The 27,986-nt window shown below is 38.5% G+C and overlaps 3 protein-coding genes across 3 annotated transcripts in view; 1 reads left to right on the plus strand and 2 right to left on the minus strand.

Moving 5' to 3' along the window:
- Positions 1 to 64: 64 nt before the first annotated feature.
- Positions 65 to 474, minus strand: LOC141302120 (histone H2B-like). The gene has a single exon (XM_073832312.1). The coding sequence runs from the start codon at positions 437 to 439 to the stop codon at positions 65 to 67; it is 375 nt and encodes a 124-aa protein (XP_073688413.1). The 5' UTR covers positions 440 to 474.
- A 684-nt stretch (positions 475 to 1,158) lies between these two features.
- On the minus strand, positions 1,159 to 1,470 carry LOC141301486 (histone H4). The gene has a single exon (XM_073831686.1). It carries the CDS (start codon positions 1,468 to 1,470, stop codon positions 1,159 to 1,161), a length of 312 nt encoding a protein of 103 aa, XP_073687787.1.
- Positions 1,471 to 3,417: 1,947 nt separating this feature from the next.
- Positions 3,418 to 27,986, plus strand: part of LOC141302108 (uncharacterized) — a 98,174-nt gene continuing 73,605 nt past the window's right edge. Inside the window, exon 1 of the mRNA XM_073832300.1 lies at positions 3,418 to 3,800. Within this exon, the coding sequence (XP_073688401.1) occupies positions 3,418 to 3,800 (383 nt within the window). The remainder of the gene's footprint in view (positions 3,801 to 27,986) is intronic.

Raw genomic sequence — 27,986 nt, forward strand, 5'->3', positions numbered from 1 at the left:
AAAGAAACTCTTTACATGACACAAATGGGTGGCTCTTAAAAGAGCCTTTATTGTAGATGAAAGTTTACTTGGAGCTGGTGTACTTGGTCACGGCCTTTGTGCCCTCAGACACGGCGTGTTTGGCCAGTTCACCGGGCAGCAGCAGACGCACAGCGGTCTGGATCTCTCTAGATGTGATGGTGGAGCGCTTGTTATAGTGAGCCAGACGAGATGATTCACCGGCGATGCGCTCAAAGATGTCGTTGACGAAAGAGTTCATGATCCCCATCGCCTTAGAAGAGATACCAGTATCAGGATGAACCTGCTTCATCACTTTGTAGATGTAGATAGCATAGCTCTCCTTCCTGGACCTCTTGCGCTTCTTTCCTCCTTTACCGGCGGTCTTAGTGACGGCCTTCTTGGAGCCTTTCTTAGGTGCAGATTTCGCTGGTTCAGGCATGATGACGCTGTCAAGTCAGTTAATAATTAGAACATACCGAACGGACGCATTTATTGACTCACCTATGCTAATTTTCAAAGCGATATGGGTGTTTTCAAAGACCAAACCCATAAACTCGTATGTGATTGGACAAATCGAAGAAACACGAGCAGAACGAGGTCCAATCACAGGCAATGAATGTATAGCCCCACCCCCCCGCTTCAAGTTTGAACATCAAGCGATGTTTCCTTTGTTCCAATTCCCGCTCTTTTATAGAAGAGAATAAATGCGTCTCAAATAACGTACAGTGGAATTTTTAAACCCATTATAAACCCACTAAAAACATTTGAAGAGAAGAATTATGTTCAGACACACGTCTTTTTTCCAATTTTACTACTGCTCTAACTTTATTACAATTACTACCTGATTGTAAAACACTTAAATTACTAAAAAGAAAACGCTTAAACAAGGGAAACAAAAATAAAAGTGCTCTCATTCTGTAAGGTTTTCAACGTTATACGAAACCCAATTTGGAAAATTCGTTTTACGGCTTTAAAACATGAGAACACTTATATTCTGAATACAGCACACAAATTCCACGTTTTAAAAATAATTCACGAATTTTGTCAGTTTTCACCTAAAGCAGCAACATTACTTCAACTTTGCCTCTTAATGTGATAGTGTGGGTAGCTCTTAAAAGAGCCGTTGGATTTGAAACGCTTTCTTCTGATTGAAGATGTTTAACCTCCGAAGCCGTACAGAGTGCGTCCCTGTCGTTTCAGAGCGTACACGACGTCCATAGCGGTGACGGTCTTTCTCTTGGCGTGCTCGGTGTAGGTTACAGCATCGCGAATCACGTTCTCCAGAAACACCTTCAGCACACCGCGGGTCTCCTCGTAGATCAGTCCGGAGATACGCTTGACACCGCCACGACGAGCGAGACGACGAATGGCGGGTTTGGTGATTCCCTGGATATTATCACGCAAAACTTTACGGTGACGCTTAGCGCCTCCTTTTCCGAGACCTTTACCGCCTTTGCCTCTTCCTGACATAGCTGCAATTGATTAAGCTTAGACTCACAAAGACCAAACTAAACCTCCAACGTTTGGAAAAAGAGCTTTATAGCTGCTCAGAGGACCGAGTTGAAACATGTAAAGGCGGTGCTGTGCAACGTCACAATGATGTCATTCCAGCAGACTGGAGTGGAGCCTGCTTCATCATAGTTCTGTTGAATCTGGGAACATTTATTAAAGCTGTTATTACGTGGCTACACTTTACTTAGCATCGCAGTTCACAACTTTGCCCTCAAGTCATACGCATTTTCATACAGATTTATTAATTTGCATCTAGAGTATTGTCTGTCGATATCTTTTCGAAGAGATCCATCTTTTCTGTTCTAGTGATGGGATTTATGGCTCTTTGAGGGGATCCGGATCTTGGCGAACCGTTCCTTTCAAAGAGCCGTTCAAAAGATATATTTTTAAATATTTAGTCAGTTTTAAGAAGCCAGCTTGGGGGCATCTCAGTTTATCCTGGAAATAATCACTGGGATGAAATGATGAGCTAAGATTTGTAGTCAAATAATTAAAAATCAGGTATCACACACCAATATCTGAGTTTGAATTATTCTGAAATATTGATTATTACCTAATTTGTGGACTATATTCCATAAGGTTGCACAACATCCCTCTGCTTAGACAGTGACAACACTATTTTGGATTTACCTTTAGTACAAAGTGTGTTGCTGCGTCCCAATTTGCATACTTATACTATGCCCTTAAAGTATGTACTCTTTTTGTGAAGAAAAAGTACATACTTTTGAGTATGTAGCAGAGTAGTAGGCAAGCTTTGGGACATACTATTTCGTCTGTTGTTTTAGTTGCCTAAATCCTGTCACTGTTTAAACTGCCCTGTCAGTTAATATCATCTACATTTCGTTTAATTTGATTTCCTACCGTATTAGAGAGAAATGAAGAGGCACATTCTTATACGAGTCTTTTATGCCGAGAACTTTGCTCGTGTTTGCATAATGATGCATTTAAAAGTTAATGACCAAACCTATCATTACAAAAGTTCATAATGTTGCTGCACGTGAAATATACCATGGATAACATTAATTAAATATTTTTTATTAGGTTACACATTGATTTATCACAAAAACACCTTTCTCTACCTGTCCGTTGGTCGCGCGTATCCGTAACATGGGTTTGTAGTTTTTAAAACAATTTTTATGCGTGTTTGTAGTTCTAATCGGATCCTCGTTCACCGTGCAATGTGTTGTGGGCAATATTAGCCGTTATTAGAGTGTGCATTGATCCGCACTTCGAATTCTTAAGTTAAGTAGTAGACCATCCGGGAATAATTTGTGTGCATCTGTGTGAAACACGCATAGGAAAAAAGAACGACAGAAAGAACGGCTCCCCCCCAGCCGCGACTCGGCTCCCATCGTTCATGTTTATGAGCCGTTCAAAAGAATCGGTTCGTTCGCGAACGTCACAACTCTATTCTGTTCAAAACCTTTGGAAGTTGCCGTAACACATTGAAAATTAATTCGAATTTAAAAATCTTAAACTACGGTCTGTGCGACTGGTTTGGCTAGCTATTTTCAAATTAAAAGAAAACTAAATGTAAAATAAATTATGAAATGAAAATATTATCTCAGTTTTATTTGGTGTATACTGTGTTTACTGTATACGACTAAACACATTCACCTTTATACGCATTCGTTTTATATTTTTTCTTGTTTATTTTGTAAGTAGGTTCATAAACTAAGTTATTATTATAAAACAAACCAATAAATACATTATTTTTTCACATGAAAGAGCGGCAGAAAGAGGAGGAGTTTGAAATTCGGAGGGAAGTGCAGTGATTGGTTTTCAGCTGTGATCGACTCTAACCAATAGACGTGAAGCACGTTCTCTTAAAAGCTGATTGCCAAACTACAGCGGTATTATTTTTCTGCGTTAACCAGTAGAAACGACCAACCCCATAACTTCAAAATGAGCGGAAGAGGCAAAACCGGCGGTAAAGCGAGAGCAAAGGCTAAGACTCGCTCCTCCAGAGCAGGACTGCAGTTTCCCGTTGGCCGTGTTCACAGGCTTCTCCGCAAAGGCAACTATGCTGAGCGCGTCGGTGCTGGAGCTCCCGTTTATCTGGCCGCTGTGCTCGAGTATCTCACAGCTGAGATCTTGGAGTTGGCTGGAAATGCCGCAAGAGACAACAAGAAGACCCGTATCATCCCCCGTCATCTGCAGCTGGCGGTGCGCAACGACGAGGAGCTGAACAAACTTATGGGCAAAGTGACCATCGCTCAGGGCGGTGTGCTGCCCAACATCCAGGCTGTGCTGCTGCCTAAGAAAACCGAGAAACCCGCCAAGGGCAAGTAAATGAACGCAGTTTCGTTACTGAAAAAACCCAAAGGCTCTTTTAAGAGCCACCCATTTTGTTTTTAAAGGGCGATTTACATTATGTTCAAGTTGGTAAATTACAATAGTTTCTTGTTTGCAATTAAAGCATTATTTAACTTACTGCATTATGAGTATTTTATCTTAATTGATAACCACTATTATGGTAATGGGGGCAAAATGTCCCCACAAAGATGGCAATATCTAAAATTCAGTACTGACTTTTTTATGAAAAAATACTTTGTAAGGATAGCTTTTGGAATAGGGTTAGTGTAGAAGAATAGGAAATCAGAATATCTGTGTTTGTGCCTCCTTACCCATATTTTAGAGAGAAATTGGTACCCAGAAGTGAGCGAAACTTGACAAAAACTCCCTTTGAGGACTATCTCATTTGTAAAACTATTTTGCAGTTTGTGAACATACAGCAAAATACAAGGGAAAGGACTTGATCAGAGATCAGATGAAAGATGGATGGTATCAAATATAACATTTTGCATTACATTATGCCATGTGATACTGTATATAGAGACATAATGCACATAACTCACCATTCATCTGAAAAGTTCAGTTACTGTAAATTCAGTCTTATTTTTTATATTGCATTGACAGTAAAAACTTGTAGCACAAAACCTTATGGCCATGTCATACAGTAACACTGGATATGGACATTATGGATTTTATGGGAGTTATGCAAGCTAGGTAATGTAAGTGTATTTTATAACTTATTGCCTGTATTTCTTTATGTATAAAGATGATTTAAAACATTTTGCATTGTTTGCTCTTGAATGAAGTACTAAACTGAAAGAAGATCACAAAGTTGGGTTTTGGTGATTCAATCAAATATTTTCAATATACATTACAAAAATCTTGTGTTTTGAAACAATGATTGAGTGGATCAAAATATGTGTAACTGTAATGAAAGCACGAGTTCATGACTTGCTTTTTTATATATAGATTTGGTCTGATTTCACTGCATTAGATCCATCTAATCATCCAGCCTATAAACCCATTCTACTATATAGGTTCACGGTTACATTTACTGTAATATTTTATCAACTGTATCTTTGTATCATGTTTGGTCAGTGGTTTTCTAAAGTCTAATTGTGTCTCATGTGTTTTCACTGGAGTTTCACAGATCGAATACACCAACATAACCATCTGTGATGACAACAAAATGGCCTCATTTTACAGAGATTTTATGTTCTCATTCATAAAACAAAAACATCATATAATTAACTAATAGCAAAGGTCAAGTCATTGTTTTGCAAGTCACAACAAGTAAGTCTTTAGTCTTTGCATTCAAGTCTCGAGTCAAGTCCCAAGTCAGGACAGACCAGTCCAAGTCGAGTTGCAAGTCCTCAACTTTAACCGTCAAGTCCTAAACAAGTCATTAGTGATGTTTGCCCAAATGAATGAATACAGAGATTAATTACTACAGTAAATTTAAAGCCAATAATAGTCTATAGTAGATATAATTATAAAATATATAATAATCACTGTTTGTGAACAAATATAGGCCTAATTGAATGAATAATTTATTTTAAGTCCACTGTTTCATTTGTTAAGAATTTATTGATTTTAATGAATCAGTTGAGGCAAATATTTCAATACTTGCTAATCTGTATTACAGACGTTCATTTATCACCACCTACTGAAATAGACAGAGCTTTACTGACATGATTGCTGGGTATTATTTACAGTGTTTACAAAACATTTTATGGTACTTGATACATTGATACAGAATGTTAATTGGGCAGAGATACAGTGCCTTGCAAAATTATTCATACGCCTTCATTTTTTCCCCCCACATTTTGTTATGTTGCTGCCTTATGTTAAATTACTTTAAATTACTTTTTTTCCCACATCAATCTACACTCCCTACTCCATAATGGCAAGGCAGAAAATAGGTTTTTAGCATCTGTGCAAATTTATTAAAAATAAAAAAAAACTGAAAAGATCCCGTTGCATAAGTATTCATACCCTTTTCTGGGACACTGGAAATTTAGCTCAGGAGCATTCATATTGCTTCTAGATGTTCCTACACTTGGAGTGGAGTTAAACTGTGGCAAATTAATTTGAATGAGTCTGATTTAGAAAGGCACACACCTCTCAGAAAAGGTCTAACGGCTGGAAATGCATATCAGAGCAAAAACCAAGTCCTGAGTTTAAGATAGCTGCCTGTAGAGCTCAGTGACAGACTTGGAGTGGTCTGACACTCTACAATCTGACATTGGTACAAACTGCTGGTTTCGTCTGGCCAGAGGAGAACTGGTCCCCCGACTGAGCCTGGTTTCTCCCAAGGTTTTTTTTTCTCCATTTCTGTCACCTGTGGAGTTTTGGTTCCTTGCCGCTGTCGCCTCTGGCTAGCTTAGTTGGGGACACTTTCCAGCGATATCGAATACTATTTCAACTGAACTGGATGATGATTTCACTGAATTCATTGATGAACTGCCTTTAACTGAAAATTGATTATTTTCAATAATAGTTACTTACACACTATTGTGCTGTTTAAATACTGTGCAGTTGCTTTGACACAATCTGTATTGTTAAAAGCGCTATATAAATAAAGGTGACTTGCGTTAAGGCAATGATCTAGGGAAGAGTTCAGAAAATCTGCTGCACTGAAGGTTGACAGAAGCATTATCCATAATGGAAGACGATTGAAACAACTAGGACTCTAGAAAATGCAGATGTGCAAAGTTGTCACATCAGACCCAAAAAGACTTGAGGCTGTAAAGGTGCTTCAACTATGTACTGAGTTAAGGGGATGAATACTTATGCAATCTACTTATTTCAGTGTTTTATTTTTAATAAATTTGTAAAATTTGCAAATCTGTTTTTTGCTTTGTCATTATTATGGTGTATGGAGTGTAAATTGATGTGAGGAAAAGCTAATTTAAAGCAGTTTAACATAATGCTGCAACAAAACAAAATGTGAAAAAAAAAAAAAACTGAAGGGGTATGAATACTTTTGCAAGGCACTGTACATACAGTGAAGTGGAAAAGTACATATAAAACAATAGTTATAATCTATACAAGTGTTAAATAAAAACAAGAAACAATCAGTGAGACCATAAAGCCGAGTCACAGGGTTTAGGTCAAAGTCTCGAGTCATTGCTGTCAAAGTCTTAATTCGAGTCGCAAGTCTTCTTTGATTATGACAAATCAAGTCATTAAGTCATCAAATATGGGTCTCGAGTCCACAACTCTGCTCTATAGTGTATCAGTATGAACTCAAATAACACACAATTATCCATAACTAAGCATTCAGTAGTAAAACTGATGACACACCAGCCAGAATCTCAGAATAGTATGAAAAGGACCACAGGTGACTACTTTGAAAATGCACCCTAGCCCTGGAGAAAAAGCTGAAAGACAACTGCGTAAAGAAAGTGTTTTGTCAGAAGACCAAGTGATTTAGTACTAAATACTACTGTAATGAAATTTGGCCAATTTATTTATGTATGTAATCAACAGTAGCCTATACTGTATTATGTTACATACCTATTTCATATTTAGTTCTTTTGTTATTGAACTTTACTTGTAAGATCGTCTACTTCATCTACTGTAAGATCAGTTGTAATGAAAATTAATGTTTCATAAAACTTGTATATTATTCTTTCTGCATTTTTTCATTTATGTTGTATATTAAGACATTGAGCTGTCAAATAATTCCCGAATCCCAATAGGATGTTGTGTTCTGAATTGATCTCACTAGTGTTCACTGGGCAGAGTTGTTGTCTTTTGTAGGTTTTGTCATCTGAGGCCAAAGTTTTATATTGATAGAAGTAAGGGTTTTTGACTGGAGTATTTGATTTTGACATGGAAGTTTGTACAAGTTTGTTTGTTATGAGAATGTGTTTATAGTTGTGAAAAAGTGGTGAATTGTTTCATGAATTGTGTGTCAGGAATCAAGAAAAGACAGCATTTAAATTTGGGTAGGCAATGTACACTGTTATCATAGTGTTGGAAACTCAGAAGCGAAGACCAGGAGACTCTTGAGTATCTTCAGCAGAGTTCTTTATTGAGAATGCGCTGTGTAGCGCTGCAGTCATCAAAACTAACTAACTAAGGCAGATAGATTATATACATTTGGGGGGCAGTGCTTAGAAATGGAGACAAAGCACTTGGGTGACGACCTTAAACAAAGCATGCAAATGAAGTATTCGGGTATAGCGACCTGCCACATTTTACCAGTCATAATCCAATCATCATAATCACTCAGAGAGTGGGGCAGAAGTACCAAGAGCCATTACAAACAAAAGGTGACAGTCTCAGTAATCTGGCTCATTTGACATACGATAAGAGAACAGGAACTGGCAGGAACGTCTCGCTACAAAATTTGCTTGAGAGAATAATTTGTCTGATGTCAGCATATTTACCATAAATGCTAAATGCACTTCACTTTAGTTTTTCATGTGCTATGTCAGAACGTAGGATTAACAAATCTTTAACAGATTCTTAAATTTCCCACAACAGTTAAATATAATTGTTATATGGATTTATTTCTGTTCAAAATAAACTTGAAATAGGCATATTCCTTATCTGCAATTTAATTATGGTTATCTCAATCTGACTTGTGACCAGGAAGATCTTTTCTTGGAGATATTAACCTTGGGAGAAATTTCAATGTAGTCAAAATTCCTTTACAGATATATAAAATGTTTATGCAAATACACCATTGTTAAGCACCACCTTAAACATTTTATTAACCAATTGTACCTTGGAAATGGTTGTCTTCTGCCGTTTTGTCTCAGAATTGTATAATAAAGTTTCTGCATCTTTGGTTAATTTTAAAGCTGGTGCACATGTAAAAGTGACATAAGATATGCGAGAACACTTAATCTACACACAATGTAAGGTACTAATCAATGTCATCAGAACATGTGAATGCCAGTTAAACTTTTATTATCTTGTAACGTTAATCTTTTTAAAATCAGCCTTCACCTTTTTGACTGGTGTTAGCAGTTCTACACATTAGGCAGAGGAGAAGCTCTGGTGTGGGGAAATGAGCAAATGAGGCCTGCACCTCTCTATCCATCCTAAATTGTTTCACGAGTTCGCCCTTACATCTAATCTGCTTGAGCATGTAGAAAGCATATTTTGGCGTGCTGTCGTGGGGGAGGGCTCCGGGCCCGGAATCCAGGCCGAACCCAGAGAACTCCCCCTATCCCTGGTATGGGAAAAAAAAAAACAGATTAGAAGTGGGGATTTGGGGAGGAGGAGGGATGCCAATAAACTATCACAGGACCGAGGTAAGAAGTCGGTCTGGTTATATACGTGTTGTGCTGGTTTGGATGATTGGGTAAACGAATTACACCTGTGCCGAATTGGTTGATTATCTGATCGTGCTCCTCCCGAACCTTGTTAATAAAACATTGTGATATTTATAATTTTCAATACTATTTAAGGCGGATAGGGTGGATAGTATGCACACTGGGACGCAGGGTTAGTCCCACGTCAAACAACAGCAGATTTGACTAGAAGCAGATATCTTCCAATTTAATTGTCTAGTCAAAACTAGTATTTACAGATCTCTAATCAGATTTCTTATTAGTCCAATTATAATTGCAGATATCTTTATTTATTACTCTGACTAGTCAAATTATAATTAAGTCTCATCAAAATACAATTGTAACTATAGTTAAACCAAAACTGTACATGCTAAAACGACTTGCGATGGGCCTGCCCTTTTAATTCCTTATATTTGTGTAAAACATAAATACACAGTAGTCAACATTTGAAGTGGATCAAAAAAGTTCAAAGTTGTTCTAAGATAAGAACGGGTATTTTTTTTTGGTTTTAGGACAAATCTGATGAAAGGTTTTGATCCACTTCAAATGTTGACTACTGTATATTTCCCCCCAGAGTAACAAAAAATGAGTAGCATTTTTATAACTCCACCTTGAAGGGTTAAGCTTAGAAAACATTTTATACTAAAAGCATATTAATCATTTATTAGGGCCCGAGCACTACAGTGCGAGGACCCTATTGGAATTGCTCCGTTTATTAGGGCCCGAGCCCAAAAGGGCGAAGGCCCTATTGTTCTTCTAAGGATTCTTATTTGTTTTTTTTTTTTTTTGTTTTTTTATTTTGTTTTTTTTTCAACCGTTGGGGCACTTTTGGGGGCCTTAACATACTCAAAAACTCTTGAAAATTTGCACACACGTCGGAATCTGCCGTCGTCCGGACGCCACAGAGGCTGGGACCCGGGCGTGGTTCAGGGCCTCTACAGCGCCCCCTGGAACACAGTTTGAAAACTTGATGTACTGCGCACACATACTTGCGCGTATTGATATGAAACTCGGTACACATATAGAACTCATCGAGCTGAACAACTTTTGTACTCTATGTCATGGGCTCCACGCAACAGGAAGTGAGATATTTAGGGCTGTTTAAAAAGCGCATGCTCTGGAATTTAACGTACTCCTCCCAGGAATTCCATGGGATTGTCACCAAACTCGGTCAGCATGATCTCAACACATTGGGGACGCTAAATTGCGAGGAGATTTTTGATATCTCGAACGGTTTGGCCGTGGCAAGGCGACAAAGTTATGGCGAGAAATGAGAAACAGGAAGTGTCTAATAACTGTTGCACACATTGCCTGATTCTGATGAAACTTCACCAGTTTGTTCGTCGTATGATGCCGATTCCATAAATGTGACTATTATGAGTCAAAGTTATAGCGCCACCAACTGGCAGCAGGAAACGTGTCATTTTCAAAATGCTTTGAAATCAGCCTCTTAATTTTACTCGATTTTCTTTAAACTTCATCAAAATCATGTCAAAACACGGCCGATAAGAATATGTAAAGGGGTCGATGATAAAACAAATGCTGTTGCCATGGCAACGTGTCAAACTTTAAAATTACATTCCTGTCTTTTCGAGGCAGATAACATGCTTAGAATTTCATGAAACTCAACACACACATCAATATTAATGATAGTTAGACACTGGCAAAAGGTCATAAATGGGCGTGGAGCAGGCACTCTATAGCGCCATCTTTTGACAAAAGTTGGGGGGTTAGTTTTTCCTACAGTCACCAAACTCTGTACTTATATTGTTCTCATCAATCTGGACAACTTTCTAAATCAAACTCATTAGCTAAGACCAACAGAAAGCCGGATATTTTGATTTGAAGGTGGATTTTTTGAAAAATCAGGTAGTAAACAAATTCACACTACTCCTAAGAACAACCAGCTGTTCACACCAAACTTTTTTAACATGAAGAGAAGATTCTGAAGATGTTAAATTGCGAGCAGATTTTGGATATCTCGAACGGTGTTGACGTGGTGATTTTTTAAAGATGTAGTAAAAAACATAACCCTAATTTTTTATATCTTTAAAGTGCAGCATCCAAACTCTTTAAAACTTTTTTCACACAGAGATCTAATCATTCTGAGCAAGTGCTGGAAATATAAATTTTATACAAGCTTCAATGAATTAAAGAAAATTAAAAAAATAACTCAGAAACCTGCTGTCACTCTGGTGAATGTCTCTACAGTATGTGTGTGCGTTCAGTCAGGCACAGAGAAGCTCATTATTGCAGGGGGGAGGGGTGAGAGGCAGAGAGGGTGACAGAGTAGAGAGCCATCCTACAGACCATCTTTGAACAAAATGCACATACTGTATGTAGTGTAATTACATAAATATGTCTGATCTTTGAGAGTCTGATATTTTGAGAAAATATAAAGGGTCACTAAGTCTTTCATTGTTCGTATTTTGCAGTTGTTGTTTTTTATTTATTTTTTACTTAACTGTACCATGAATTTGTCCTATTCAGTCACATAGCAAAAGATTAAAAAAAAATACAACTTTTTAGCATGATCAATTTATCTTCATTGATAGACAATATTTACATAGTGTTATTTATTGAATATAAAATAATAATAATAAAAAATTAAGACAAACTTTGACAACAAAACAAACGTTACTGTTATCTCTTCAAAACATCTGAAAACCATAATTTTAAACTTTATATGAATACTTCTTTTAGCTTAATATTAATTAACATTAATAAATGCTATTTATTTATTGGTCATGTTAACTAATATAGTTAATTTTAACAAATGAAACTGGATGGCAACATTTTATATTTTGTGTGTATGTGTCTGTGTGTTGATTTTAAAGTCTAACCCTTTCAATTCTGTAAACTTAAAATCCAAGCAGAGGGTTACTGTGAATGCATGTGCCAACTGGGCACCGTCTTCCTTATTGATTCTTAGTTATGTAGCGCTTAAGAGTGATGTCTTATAACAGGAGGAGTCACCTGCAAAGCAATATCCACACAAAACTTGTACAGATAGGTAACAATGACATTTAAGCAGAAGTGATGGACGTAAAGCAAGCAATAATAACATTTTGTTATCATCATGAATCATGTTCTTATTATCATCATCAGAGTATAGGGAAAATTTTGCATATTGGTTCACAGTTGGCATTATCTGAAGTCCTTGCATTGATTGCATTTAATTAAATCAACATTATATTTGGTTAGTCTGATCTTGAGGCCTTAGAGATGTTAAATTGTGAAGATCTTGAGTTTTCATTGAGTTGTTATAACTTAGCCATAAAATGTCTGATCTGCCACAAAATTCACAGGTTTGGTAAGAGTCCTGGCCTGAAGACACCTAAAGACCAATATTCAGATATTATCATAGCGCCACCTGTTGGCAGCAGGATATATCATATCTTTCACTAACTCAAACATACCAAGGTCAATCTGCACCAAACTTCATATGTTTGATAATAGTGCTGGCCTGAACACATCTACATGCCAATAATCAGTTATAGGCATAGCGCCACCATCTGGCAGCGGCAAGTTTGGCACATTTAAATGACTTATGACATATTTTTTCTATATTTACTGTTTTAAAAGCATACTGCCCACCGTTTGCTGATTTCCTGAAGCCACCGGTCGGCGGTGAGCCCAGGTGCGAGGGCCCGTTCATCGCTGCTCGCAGCTTTAATTAGGGCCCGAGCACCGATGGTGTGAGGACCCTATTGAATCTGCTCCGTTTATTATTATTATTATTAGGGCCCGAGCACCGATGGTGTGAGGACCCTATTGGATCTGCTTCGTTTATTATTATTATTATTATTATTATTAGGGCCCGAGCACCGATGGTGTGAGGACCCTATTGGATCTGCTTCGTTTATTATTATTATTATTAGGGCCCGAGCCCAGAATGGGCGAAGGCCCTCTTGTTTTCCTAAGGATTCTTATTTTTTTTTTTTTTATTTTTTGTTAACCTTCCGGGCACTTAAGGGGGTCTTAACATGCTCAAAAACTCTTGAAAATTTGCACACATGTCGGAATCTGCGGCCATCAGGACGTCACAGAGGCTGGTACCGGGGCGTGGCAAGGGGACTCTACAGCGCCCCCTGGAATTTTTAGGGCCATATAGCACACATACTTGAACGTACACATATGAAACTCGGTACACATATAGAACTCATTGAGCTGAACAACTTTTGTACTCTATGTCATTTTCTTAACGCAACAGGAAGTGAGATATTTAGGGCTGTTTAAAAAGCGCATGCTCTGGAATTTAACGTACTCCTCCCAGGATTTCTATACGATTGTCACCAAACTCGGTCAGCATGATCTCAAGACATTGGGGACGCTAAATTGCGAGGGGATTTTTGATATCTCGAACGGTTTGGCCGTGGCAAGGCGACAAAGTTATGGCGAGAAATGAGAAACAGGAAGTGTCTAATAACTGTTGCACACATTGCCTGATTCTGATGAAACTTCACCAGATTGTTCGTTGTATGATGCCGATTCCATAAATGTGACTATTATGAGTCAAAGTTATAGCGCCACCAACTGGTAGCAGAAAGCGTGTCATTTTCAAAATGCGTTGAAATCAGCCTCTTAATTTTACTTGATTTTCTTCAAACTTCATCAAAATAATGTCAAAACACGGCCGATAAGAATATGTAAAGGGTACGATGATAAATCAAATGCTGTTGCCATGGCAACGTGTTAAACTTTAAAATTAGATTCCTGTCTTTTCGAAGCAGATAACATGTTTAGAATTTCATGAAACTCAACACACACATCAATATTAATGATATTTAGACACTGGCAAAAGGTCATAAATGGGCGTGGAGCAGGCACTCTATAGCGCCATCTTTTGACAAAAGTTGGGGGGTTAGTTTTTCCTACAGTCACCAAACTCTGTACATATATTGTTCTCATCAATCTGGACAACTTTCTAAATCAAACTCATTAGCTAAGACCAACAGGAAGCCGGCTATTTTGATTTGAATGTGGATTTTTTGAAAAATCAGGCTGTAAACAAATTCACACTCCTTCTAAGAATAACAAGGTATTCACACCAAACTTTTTTAACATGAAGAGAAGATTCTGAAGATGTTAAATTGCGAGCGGATTTGGGATATCTTGAACGGTGTTGACGTGGTGATTTTTTAAAAAACATAACCCTAATTTTTTATATCTTTAAAGTGCAGCATCCAAACTCTTTAAAACTTTTTTCACACAGAGATCTAATCATTATGAGCAAGTGCTGGTAATATCATAGTTATTCAAGCTTCTATGAATTAAAGAAAATTAAAAAAAGAAATCAGTAAACTGTTGTCACTGGGCTGACAGTCTGTGTTGACACTAAGAGTGACTGAAGGGGGAGGGGTGAAAGGGAGAGAGACCAGTGGAACATGCTGTTTTGCTTAAGACCATCTTTGAGGAGATGCACATTGCTGTAGTTTAATCTGCATAAATAAGTCTGAACTTTGAGAGTCTGATCTTTGAGAAAATATAAAGGGTCACGAACTCTTTCATTCTTTGTATATTGCAGTTGTTGTTTTTTATTTATTTTTTACTGAACTGTACCATGAACTTGTCCTATTCAGTCACATAGCAAAAGATTAAGAAAAATACAGCTTTTTAGCATGAGCGATTTATCTTCATTGATAGACATTTATTTTCATAATTAAAATTTTTGATTCAATAAAAAAAAACACTAACAATTTCAAGACAAACTTTGACAACAAAACAAACTTTGCTGTTATCTGTTCAAAACATCTGAAAATTGTACCATTTTAAGATGAGTTATATTTATATATCGCCCCATTACAATACCCAACTTGATTTTTAAAGATATTTTGAAAGAATGAAGCGTTTATTGAGCACTTTATTGTTTATTGTTGTATACCCACATGAACTGTGTTCATGTTCATGTTAATTCACAGTACATACACTATGTTAAAAGATACTAATTTACCTTTAAACAATATATGAGTACTTTTTTAGGTTAATATTAATTAACATTAATAAATGCTTTTTATTATTGTTCATGTTAACAATGTTAACAAATGAAACTGGATGGTAAAGTTGTATATTTAGTGTGTATTTGTCTGTGTGTTGATTTAAAAATGTAACCCTTTCATTTCTGTAAACTTTAAATCCAAACTGGCAGAGGGTTACTGTGAATGCATGTGCCAACTGGGCACCGTTTTCCTAATTGATTCTTAGTTATGTAGCGCTTAAGAGTGATGTCTTATAACAGGAGTCACCTGCAAAGCAATGTCCACACACAAATGGAACAGATAGGTAACGATGACATTTAAACAGAAGTGGTGGACGTAAAGCAAGCAATAATAACATTTTGTTATCATCATGAATTACATGTTCTTATCATCATCCTCAGAATATAGGGAAAATGTTCCCTATATTGTGAACGGCTTTGGGATATCTTGAACGGTGTTGATGTGGTGATTTATGAAAGTAACAATAAAAAAGATGAAGAGTTATTTTCATATATCTTTAAATTGCATTATTCTTACTCATCAAAACTTTTTACATATAAAGAACAAGAAATTCTTAGGAAATACGTGTAGTTTCAAAATGTTATCATGCTCAGAGGCCCCAAAAACATTAAAAAGTGTCAAATAAATTCGTCAGATTAAAGCTCTAATACCAGGGATGAACACTAGAGGTCCTCATAAGATAAGGAATCGTTTGACCTCTAATGCTATTTAGCTCATTGTCAGTGTATAAGAATGACAATAATCCATAGAATCAGTTGATATGTACTGTACTGTCAGTGTAATTTTACATAATTATTTTGTATAGGTGCTTAAAGAGCATTAAAATATTTTTTTTTATCTTTTAAGGAAAAATTATGTGATTTAAATACATATATACACTCTCACTGATAGAACAAAGTATCTTATAAGTATGACACTATACTGCTCAGTTCACTTAATTAGAATGAGAAACAAATACAAAAAGGCCAAAAAGTCAACTAAGTTAATATGTATTTATTTTCAATATATTTGTTTATAATTATTTCACAGATGCTTATAGACTATTAAAATAATATTTAAAAATGCTTGTAGACCATAAAACATGGTAACTATTTAAAATAGGGTCCAATACCTACAAAAAGCCTCTTGGAGCAAAATTTGACACCCAACAGGAAGTCGGTTATTTTTTTCTCAGCAAATTTTGTCATTTTTGCCATTTTCAGGCCTCGTACTTGAACGAACTCCTCCTAGAGATTTATCCGGATTAACGCCAAATTTGCTGAGTGTAATCTAAAGCACTTTGTGACGTTAAATTGCAAAGATCTAGAGTTTTCATTGGAGGGCGTGTCCATAGCGGTCTCGCAAATTTCGATGTTTCGCCATGAAAAAGGAAGTTTCTATAACTCAGGCATACAATGTCCGATCTGTCCCAAACTTCACATGTGTGATAACACTCCTGACCTGAAGACATCTACATTCCCATATTCAGTTATAGTCATAGCGCCACCTGCTGGCAACAGGAAGTGTCATGCTGTACTCTACAACAAACTCCTCCAAGAGATTTATACAGATCAACACTAAAATCGGTCAGTCTAATAAAAAGGCTTTAGTGATGTTAAATTGCGAAGATCTTGAGTTTTCGTTGAAGGGCATGTCCGTGGTGGCCTGACAAAGTTTGATGTTTGGTCATGGACATAGAAGTTGTTATAACTCAGCCATAAAATGTCCAATCTGCCTCAAACTTCACATGTTTGATAAGAGTCCTGGCCTGAAGACATCTTAAGGCCAATATTCAGATATTATCATAGCGCCACCTATTGACAGCAGGATATATCATATCTTGCACTAACTTAAACATACCAAGGTCAATCTGCACCAGACTTCATATGTTTGATGAAAGTGCTGGCCTGAACACATCTACATGTCAATAATCAGTTACAGGCATAGCGCCACCAGCTGGCAGCAGGAAGTTTGGCACATTTAAGTGACTTTGATCTATTTTTCCTACATTTACTGTTTTAAAAGCATAATGCCCACCGTTTGCTGTGTTCCTAAAGCCACCGGTCGGCGGTGAGCCCGGGTGCGAGGGCCCGTTCATCGCTGCTTGCAGCTTTAATTAGGGCCCGAGCACCGATGGTGTGAGGACCCTATTGAATCTGCTCCGTTTATTATTATTATTAGGGCCCGAGCCCAAAAGGGCGAAGGCCCTATTGTTCTTCTAAGGATTCTTATTTGTTTTTTTTTTTTTTTTTTTTTTTTTTTTATTTTTTTTCAACCGTTGGGGCACTTTTGGGGGCCTTAACATACTCAAAAACTCTTGAAAATTTGCACACACGTCGGAATCTGCCGTCGTCCGGACGCCACAGAGGCTGGGACCCGGGCGTGGTTCAGGGCCTCTACAGCGCCCCCTGGAACACAGTTTGAAAACTTGATGTACTGCGCACACATACTTGCGCGTATTGATATGAAACTCGGTACACATATAGAACTCATCGAGCTGAACAACTTTTGTACTCTATGTCATGGGCTCCACACAACAGGAAGTGAGATATTTAGGGCTGTTTAAAAAGCGCATGCTCTGGAATTTAACGTACTCCTCCCAGGAATTCCATGGGATTGTCACCAAACTCGGTCAGCATGATCTCAAGACATTGGGGACGCTAAATTGCGAGGAGATTTTTGATATCTCGAACGGTTTGGCCGTGGCAAGGCGACAAAGTTATGGCGAGAAATGAGAAACAGGAAGTGTCTAATAACTGTTGCACACATTGCCTGATTCTGATGAAACTTCACCAGTTTGTTCGTTGTATGATGCCGATTCCATAAATGTGACTATTATGAGTCAAAGTTATAGCGCCACCAACTGGCAGCAGGAAACGTGTCATTTTCAAAATGCTTTGAAATCAGCCTCTTAATTTTACTCGATTTTCTTTAAACTTCATCAAAATCATGTCAAAACACGGCCGATAAGAATATGTAAAGGGGTCGATGATAAATCAAATGCTGTTGCCATGGCAACGTGTCAAACTTTAAAATTACATTCCTGTCTTTTCGAGGCAGATAACATGCTTAGAATTTCATGAAACTCAACACACACATCAATATTAATGATAGTTAGACACTGGCAAAAGGTCATAAATGGGCGTGGAGCAGGCACTCTATAGCGCCATCTTTTGACAAAAGTTGGGGGGTTAGTTTTTCCTACAGTCACCAAACTCTGTACTTATATTGTTCTCATCAATCTGGACAACTTTCTAAATCAAACTCATTAGCTAAGACCAACAGAAAGCCGGCTATTTTGATTTAAAGGTGGATTTTTTGAAAAATCAGGTAGTAAACAAATTCACACTACTCCTAAGAACAACCAGCTGTTCACACCAAACTTTTTTAACATGAAGAGAAGATTCTGAAGATGTTAAATTGCGAGCGGATTTTGGATATCTCGAACGGTGTTGACATGGTGATTTTTTAAAGATGTAGTAAAAAACATAACCCTAATTTTTTATATCTTTAAAGTGCAGCATCCAAACTCTTTAAAACTTTTTTCACACAGAGATCTAATCATTCTGAGCAAGTGCTGGAAATATAAATTTTATACAAGCTTCAATGAATTAAAGAAAATTAAAAAGATAACTCAGAAACCTGCTGTCACTCTGGTGAATGTCTCTACAGTATGTGTGTGCGTTCAGTCAGGCACAGAGAAGCTCATTATTGCAGGGGGGAGGGGTGAGAGGCAGAGAGGGTGACAGAGTAGAGAGCCATTCTACAGACCATCTTTGAACATAATGCACATACTGTATGTAGTGTAATTACATAAATATGTCTGATCTTTGAGAGTCTGATATTTTGAGAAAATATAAAGGGTCACTAAGTCTTTCATTGTTCGTATTTTGCAGTTGTTGTTTTTTATTTATTTTGTACTTAACTGTACCATGAACTTGTCCTATTCAGTCACATAGCAAAAGATTTAAAAAAATACAACTTTTTAGCATGATCAATTTATCTTCATTGATAGACAATATTTACATAGTGTTATTTATTGAATATAAAATAATAATAATAAAAAATTAAGACAAACTTTGACAACAAAACAAACGTTACTGTTATCTCTTCAAAACATCTGAAAACCATAATTTTAAGAACAGTTATAAATATATATATCACCCCGTTAAAATACTCAACTTGATTTTTAAAGATATTTTGAAAGAATGGAGCGTTTATAGAGCACTTTATTGTGTATTGCTGTACACCCACATGAACTGTGTTCATGTTCATGTTAATTCACAGTACATAAACTTTATATGAATACTTTTTCTTAGCTTAATATTAATTAACATTAATAAATGCTATTTATTTATTGGTCATGTTAACTGATATAGTTAATTTTAACAAATGAAACTGGATGGCAACATTTTATATTTTGTGTGTATGTGTCTGTGTGTTGATTTTAAAGTGTAACCCTTTTAATTCTGTAAACTTAAAATCCAAACTAGCAGATGGTTACTGTGAATGCATGTGCCAACTGGGCACCGTCTTCCTTATTGATTCTTAGTTATGACAACAATTGATTTTATACAAAAATATATTATACAAAAATTGTAAAGATAGGTAACAATGACATTTAAGCAGAAGTGGTGGATATAGAGGAAGCAATAATAACATTTTGCTATCATCATGAATTACATGTTCTTATTTGTAGCATACTGGTTCACAGTTGGCATCTATCTGAAGTCCTTGCATTGATTGCATTTAATTAAATCAACATTATATTTGGTCAGTCTGATCTTGAGGCCTTAGAGATGTTAAATTGTGAAGATCTTGAGTTTTCATTAAAGGGCATGTGCGGGGTGGCCTGACAAAGTTTGATGTTTCTGCATAGACATAGAAGTGGTTATAACTTAGCCTGAAAATGTCTGATCTGCCACAAAATTCACAGGTTTGGTAAGAGTCCTGGCCTGAAGACACCTAAAGACCAATATTCAGATATTATCATAGCACCACCTGTTGGCAGCAGGATATCTCATATATTTCACTAACTCAAACATACCAAGGTCAGTCTGCACCAAACTTCATATGTTTGATAATAGTGCTGGCCTGAACACATCTACATGCCAATAATCAGTTATAGGCATAGCGCCACCATCTGGCAGTGGCAAGTTTGGCACATTTAAATGACTTATGACATATTTTTTCTACATTTACTGTATTAAAAGCATACTGCCCACCGTTTGCTGATTTCCTGAAGCCACCGGTCGGCGGTGAGCCCAGGTGCGAGGGCCCGTTCATCGCTGCTCGCAGCTTTAATTATTAGGGCCCGAGCACCGATGGTGTGAGGACCCTATTGAATCTGCTCCGTTTATTATTATTATTAGGGCCCGAGCACCGATGGTGTGAGGACCCTATTGGATCTGCTTCGTTTATTATTAGGGCCCGAGCACCGATGGTGTGAGGACCCTATTGGATCTGCTTCGTTTATTAGGGCCCGAGCACCGATGGTGTGAGGACCCTATTGGATCTGCTTCGTTTATTATTATTATTATTATTATTCTTCTCCAAAATGAATCGCATTTTTGAGGGCTTAGACATACCCGAAAACTCATGAAACTTCGCACACACATCAGACCTGGCGAAAATTTACGTCTGATATGGGTTGCAGAAGTGGGTGTGGCAAAATGGCTCGATAGCGCCACCTTTACACGTTCCGCGGTGTGCGCTTTCAGTTGTGATTCACGTACATGCACGAAAATCAGTACACACATCTAGCTCACCAATACCTACAAAAAAGCCTCTTGGAGCAAAATTTGACACCCAACAGGAAGTCGGTTATTTTTAATTTTCTTAGCAAAATTTGTGTAATTTTTGCCATTTTCAGGCGTCATACTTGAACGAACTCCTCCTAGAGATTTATTCGGATCAACGGCAAATTTGGTGAGTCTAATCTAAAGCCCTTTGTGACGTTAAATTGCGAAGATCTAGAGTTTTCATCGGAGGGCGTGTCCGTGGCGGCCTGGCAAATTTCGATGCTTCGCCATGAAAAAGGAAGTTGCTATAACTCAGGCATAAAATGCCCGATCTGCCCCAAACTTCACATGTGTGATTACACTCCTGACCTGATGACATCTACATGTCCATATTCAGTTTTACTCATAGCGCCACCTGCTGGCACCAGGAAGTGTCATGCTGTACTCTGCAACAAACTCCTCCAAAAGATTTAATCAGATCAACACCAAAATCGGTCAGTCTAATATAAAGGCCTTAATGATGTTAAATTGCGAAGATCTTGAGTTTTCGTTGAAGGGTGTGTCCGTGGCGACCTGGCAAATTTCGTGGTCTCGCCATGGATATAAAACTTGTTATAACTCAGCCATAAAATATCCGATTTGCCTCAAACTTCACATGTTCGATAAGAGTCCTGGCCTGAACCAATCTGAAGGCCTATATTCTATTATAATCACAGCGCCACCTGTTGGCAATAGGAAATGACTTGTACCAAACTCCTCCTAGAGATTTAATGATATCAACATTATATTTGGTCAGTCTGATCTTGAGGCCTTAGAGATGTTAAATTGTGAAGATCTTGAGTTTTCGTTAAAGGGCGTGTCCATGGCGGCCTGACAAAGTTTGATGTTTCGCCATGGACAAAAAAGTTGTTATAACTCAGCCATAAAATGTCCGATCTGCCTCAAACTTCACATGTTTGGTAAAAGTCCTGGCCTGAAGACATCTAAAGGCCAATATACAGATATTATTATAGCGCCACCTATTGGCAGCAGGATATATCATATCTTGCACTAACTCACACATACCAAGGTCAATCTGCACCAAACTTCATATGTTTGATCAAAGTGCTGGCCTGAACACATCTACATGCCAATAATCAGTTATAGGCATAGCGCCACCAGCTGGCAGCAGGAAGTTTGGCACATTTAAGTGACTTTGATCTATTTTTCCTACATTTACTGTATTAAAAGCATACTGCCCACCGTTTGCTGTGTTCCTAAAGCCACCGGTCGGCGGTGAGCCCGTGTGCGAGGGCCCGTTCATCGCTGCTTGCAGCTTTAATTATTATTATTATTCTTCTTCTTCTCCAAAGTGAATCGCATTTTAGAGGACCTAAACATTCCCGAAAACTCACAAAACTTTGCACACACATCAAACCTGGCGAAAATTTACGTCTGATTTGGGTTTCAGAATTGGGTGTGGCAAAATGGCTCGACAGCGCCACCTTTAGACGTTCAGCGGTGTGCGCTTTCAGCTGTGATTCACGTCCATGCACGGAAATCGGTACACACATGTAACACACCAAAACCTACAAAAAAGCCTCTTGGAGCAAAATCCGGAACCCAACAGGAAGTCGGTTAATATTAATATTCTCAACAAAATTTGTGTCATTTTTGCCTTTTTCAGGTGTCGTACTTGAACGAACTCCTCCTACAGATTTATTCGGATCAACGCCAAATTTGCCGAGTCTAGTCTAAAGCCCTTTGTGACGTTAAATTGTGAAGATCTAGAGTTTTCATCGGAGGGCGTGTCCGTGGCGGCCTCGCAAATTTCGATGTTTCGCCATGAAAAAGGAAGTTGCTATAACTCAGGCATACAATGTCCTATCTGTCCCAAACTTCACATGTGTGATAACACTCCTGACCTGAAGACATCTACATGCCTATATTCAGTTATAGTCATAGCGCCACCTGCAGGCAACAGGAAGTGTCATGCTGTACTCTACAACCAACTCCTCCTAGAGATTTATTCAGATCAACACCAAAATCGGTCAGTCTAATATAAAGGCCGTAGCGATGTTAAATTGTGAAGATCTTGAGTTTTAGGTAAAGGGCGTGTCCGTGGCGGCCTGACAAATTTCGAGGTCTCGCCATGGATATAAAACTTGTTATAACTCAGCCATAAAATGTCCGATTTGCCTCAAACTTCACATATTAGATTAGAGTCCTGGCCTGAACACATCTGAAGGCCAATATTCTATTATAATCACAGCGCCACCTGTTGGCAACAGGAAATGACTTGTATCAAACTCCTCCTAGAGATTTAATGATATCAACATTATATTTGGTCAGTCTGATCTAGAGGCCTTAGAGATGTTAAATTGCGAAGATCTTGAGTTTTCGTTAAAGGGCGTGTCTGTGGCGGCGTGACAAAGTTTGATGTTTCGCCATGGACATAGAAGTTGTTATAACTCAGCCATAAAATGTCCGATCTGCCTCAAACTTCACAGGTTTGGTAAGAGTCCTGGCCTGAAGACACCTAAAGGCCAATATTCAGATATTATCATAGCGCCACCTGTTGGCAGCAGGATATATCATATCTTTCACTAACTCAAACATACCAAGGTCAATCTGCACCAAACTTCATATGTTTGATGAAAGTGGTGGCCTGAACACATCTACATGCCAATAATCAGTTATAGGCATAGCGCCACCAGCTGGCAGCAGGAAATTTGGCACATTTAAGTGACTTTGACATATTTCTCATATTTTTACTGTATTAAAAGCATACTACCCTCCATTTGCTGTGTTCCTAAAGCCACCGGTCGGCGGTGAGCCCGTGTGCGAGGGCCCGTTCATCGCTGCTTGCAGCTTTAATTATTATTATTCTTCTCCAAAGTGAATCGCATTTTAGAGGACCTAAACATTCCCGAAAACTCACAAAACTTTGCACACACATCAAACCTGGCGAAAATTTACGTCTGATTTGGGTTTCAGAAGTGGGTGTGGCAAAATGGCTCGACAGCGCCACCTTTAGACGTTCAGCGGTGTGCGCTTTCAGCTGTGATTCACGTACATGCACGGAAATCGGTACACACATGTAACACACCAAAACCTACAAAAAAGCCTCTTGGAGCAAAATCCGGAACCCAACAGGAAGTCGGTTAATATTAATAATCTCAACAAAATTTGTGTCATTTTTGCCTTTTTCAGGTGTCGTACTTGAACGAACTCCTCCTACAGATTTATTCGGATCAACGCCAAATTTGCTGAGTCTAGTCTAAAGCCCTTTGTGACGTTAAATTGTGAAGATCTAGAGTTTTCATCGGAGGGCGTGTCCGTGGCGGCCTCGCAAATTTCGATGTTTCGCCATGAAAAAGGAAGTTGCTATAACTCAGGCAAACAATGTCCTATCTGTCCCAAACTTCACATGTGTGATAACACTCCTGACCTGAAGACATCTACATGCCCATATTCAGTTATAGTCATAGCGCCACCTGCAGGCAACAGGAAGTGTCATGCTGTACTCTACAACCAACTCCTCCTAGAGATTTATTCAGATCAACACCAAAATCGGTCAGTCTAATATAAAGGCCGTAGCGATGTTAAATTGTGAAGATCTTGAGTTTTCGGTAAAGGGCGTGTCCGTGGCAGCCTGACAAATTTCGAGGTCTCGCCATGGATATAAAACTTGTTATAACTCAGCCATAAAATGTCCGATTTGCCTCAAACTTCACATATTAGATAAGAGTCCTGGCCTGAACACATCTGAAGGCCAACATTCTATTATAATCAAAGCGCCACCTGTTGGCAACAGGAAATGACTTGTATCAAACTCCTCCTAGAGATTTAATGATATCAACATTATATTTGGTCAGTCTGATCTAGAGGCCTTAGAGATGTTAAATTGCGAAGATCTTGAGTTTTCGTTAAAGGGCGTGTCTGTGGCGGCGTGACAAAGTTTGATGTTTCGCCATGGACATAGAAGTTGTTATAACTCAGCCATAAAATGTCCGATCTGCCTCAAACTTCACAGGTTTGGTAAGAGTCCTGGCCTGAAGACACCTAAAGGCCAATATTCAGATATTATCATAGCGCCACCTGTTGGCAGCAAGATATATCATATCTTTCACTAACTCAAACATACCAAGGTCAATCTGCACCAAACTTCATATGTTTGATGAAAGTGGTGGCCTGAACACATCTACATGCCAATAATCAGTTATATGCATAGCGCCACCAGCTGGCAGCAGGAAATTTGGCACATTTAAGTGACTTTGACATATTTCTCCTATTTTTACTGTATTAAAAGCATACTACCCACCATTTGCTGTGTTCCTAAAGCCACCGGTCGGCAGTGAGCCCGTGTGCGAGGGCCCGTTCATCGCTGCTTGCAGCTTTAATTATTATTATTATTCTTCTCCAAAGTGAATCGCATTTTAGAGGACCTAAACATTCCCGAAAACTCACAAAACTTTGCACACACATCAAACCTGGCGAAAATTTACGTCTGATTTGGGTTTCAGAAGTGGGTGTGGCAAAATGGCTCGACAGCGCCACCTTTAGACGTTCAGCGATGTGCGCTTTCAGCTGTGATTCACGTACATGCACCGAAATCGGTACACACATGTAACTCACCAATACCTACAAAAAAGCCTCTTGGAACAAAATCCGGAACCCAACAGGAAGTCGGTTAATATTAATATTCTCAGCAAAATTTGTGTCATTTTTGCCTTTTTCAGGTGTCGTACTTGAACGAACTCCTCCTACAGATTTATTCGGATCAACGCCAAATTTGCAGAGTCTAGTCTAAAGCCCTTTGTGACGTTAAATTGTGAAGATCTAGAGTTTTCATCGGAGGGCGTGTCCGTGGCGGCCTCGCAAATTTCGATGTTTCGCCATGAAAAAGGAAGTTGCTATAACTCAGGCATACAATGTCCTATCTGTCCCAAACTTCACATGTGTGATAACACTCCTGACCTGAAGACATCTAGATGCCCATATTCAGTTATAGTCATAGCGCCACCTGCAGGCAACAGGAAGTGTCATGCTGTACTCTACAACCAACTCCTCCTAGAGATTTATTCAGATCAACACCAAAATTGGTCAGTCTAATATAAAGGCCGTAGCGATGTTAAATTGTGAAGATCTTGAGTTTTCGGTAAAGGGCGTGTCCGTGGCGGCCTGACAAATTTCGAGGTCTCGCCATGGATATAAAACTTGTTATAACTCAGCCATAAAATGTCCGATTTGCCTCAAACTTCACATATTCGATAAGAGTCCTGGCCTGAACACATCTGAAGGCCAATATTCTATTATAATCACAGCGCCACCTGTTGGCAACAGGAAATGACTTGTATCAAACTCCTCCTAGAGATTTAATGATGTCAACATTATATTTGGCCATTCTGATCTAGAGGCCTTAGAGATGTTAAATTGTGAAGATCTTGAGTTTTCGTTAAAGGGCGTGTCTGTGGCGGCATGACAAAGTTTGATGTTTCGCCATAGACATATAAGTTGTTATAACTCAGCCATAAAATGTCCGATCTGCCTCAAACTTCACTGGTTTGGTAAGAGTCCTGGCCTGAAGACACCTAAAGGCCAATATTCAGATATTATCATAGTGCCACCTGTTGGCAGCAGGATATATCATATCTTTCACTAACTCAAACATACCAAGGTCAATCTGCACCAAACTTCATATGATTGATGAAAGTGGTGGCCTGAACACATCTACATGCCAATAATCAGTTATATGCATAGCGCCACCAGCTGGCAGCAGGTAATTTGGCACATTTAAGTGACTTTGATCTATTTTTCCTACATTTACTGTATTAAAAGCATACTGCCCACCGTTTGCTGTGTTCCTAAAGCCACCGGTCGGCGGTGAGCCCGTGTGCGAGGGCCCGTTCATCGCTGCTTGCAGCTTTAATTAGGGCCCGAGCACCGATGGTGTGAGGACCCTATTGAATCTGCTCCGTTTATTATTATTATTATTATTCTTATCCGGAATGAATCGCATTTTTGAGGGCCTAAACATACCCGAAAACTAATGAAACTTTGCACACACATCAAACCTGGCGAAAATGGACGTCTGATATGGGTTGCAGAAGTGGGTGTGGCAAAATGGCTAAATAGCGCCACCTTTACACGTTCCGCGGTGTGCGCATTCAGCTGTGATTATCGTACATGCACAAAAATCGGTACACACATGTAACACACCAATACCTACAAAAAAGCCTCTTGAGATAAAATCCGAAACCCAACAGGAAGTCGGTTATTATTAATTTTCTCAGCAAAATTTGTGTCATTTTTGCCATTTTCAGGCGTCATACTTGAACGAACTCCTCCTAGAGATTTATTCCGATAAACACCAAATTTGGTGAGTCTAATCTAAAGCCCTTTGTGACGTTAAATTGTGAAAATCTAGAGTTTTCATCGGAGGGCGTGTCCGTGGCGGCCTCGCAAATTTCGATGTTTCGCCATGAAAAAGAAGTTGCTATAACTCAGGCATAAAATGTCGGATCTGCCCCAAACTTTACATGTGTGATAACACTCCTGACCTGATGACATCTATATGTCCATATTCAGTTATAGTCATAGCGCCACCTGCTGGCAACAGGAAGTGTCATGCTGTACTCTGCAACAAACTCCACCTAGAGATTTATGCAGATCAACACCAAAATCGGTCAGTCTAATCAAAAGGCTTTAGTGATGTTAAATTGCGAAGATCTTGAGTTTTCGTTGAAGGGCGTGTCCGTGGCGGCCTGACAAATTTCGAGGTCTCGCCATGGATATAAAACTTGTTATAACTCAGCCATAAAATGTCCGATTTGCCTCAAACTTCACATGTTCGATAAGAGTCCTGGCCTGAACAAATCTAAAGGCCAATATTCTATTATAATCACAGCGCCACCTGTTGGCAACAGGAAATGACTTGTAGCAAACTCCTCCTAGAGATTTAATGATATCAACTTTATATTTGCTCAGTCTGATCTAGAGGCCTTAGAGATGTTAAATTGCGAAGATCTTGAGTTTTCGTTAAAGGGCGTGTCCTTGGTGGCCTGACAAAGTTTGATGTTTCGCCATGTACATAGAAGTTGTTATAACTCAGCCATAAAATGTCCGATCTGCCTCAAACTTCACAGGTTTGGTAAGAGTCCTGGCCTGAA

This window comes from Garra rufa, chromosome 25 (genome assembly GCF_049309525.1).
Source record: "Garra rufa chromosome 25, GarRuf1.0, whole genome shotgun sequence".
Lineage (NCBI taxonomy): Eukaryota > Metazoa > Chordata > Actinopteri > Cypriniformes > Cyprinidae > Garra > Garra rufa.

Excerpts from the sequence above, each read along its gene's own strand:
- LOC141301486 (XM_073831686.1), bottom strand. The coding sequence starts at position 1,470 with ATGTCAGGAAGAGGCAAAGGCGGTAAAGGTCTCGGAAAAGGAGGCGCT.
- LOC141302120 (XM_073832312.1), bottom strand. The coding sequence starts at position 439 with ATGCCTGAACCAGCGAAATCTGCACCTAAGAAAGGCTCCAAGAAGGCC.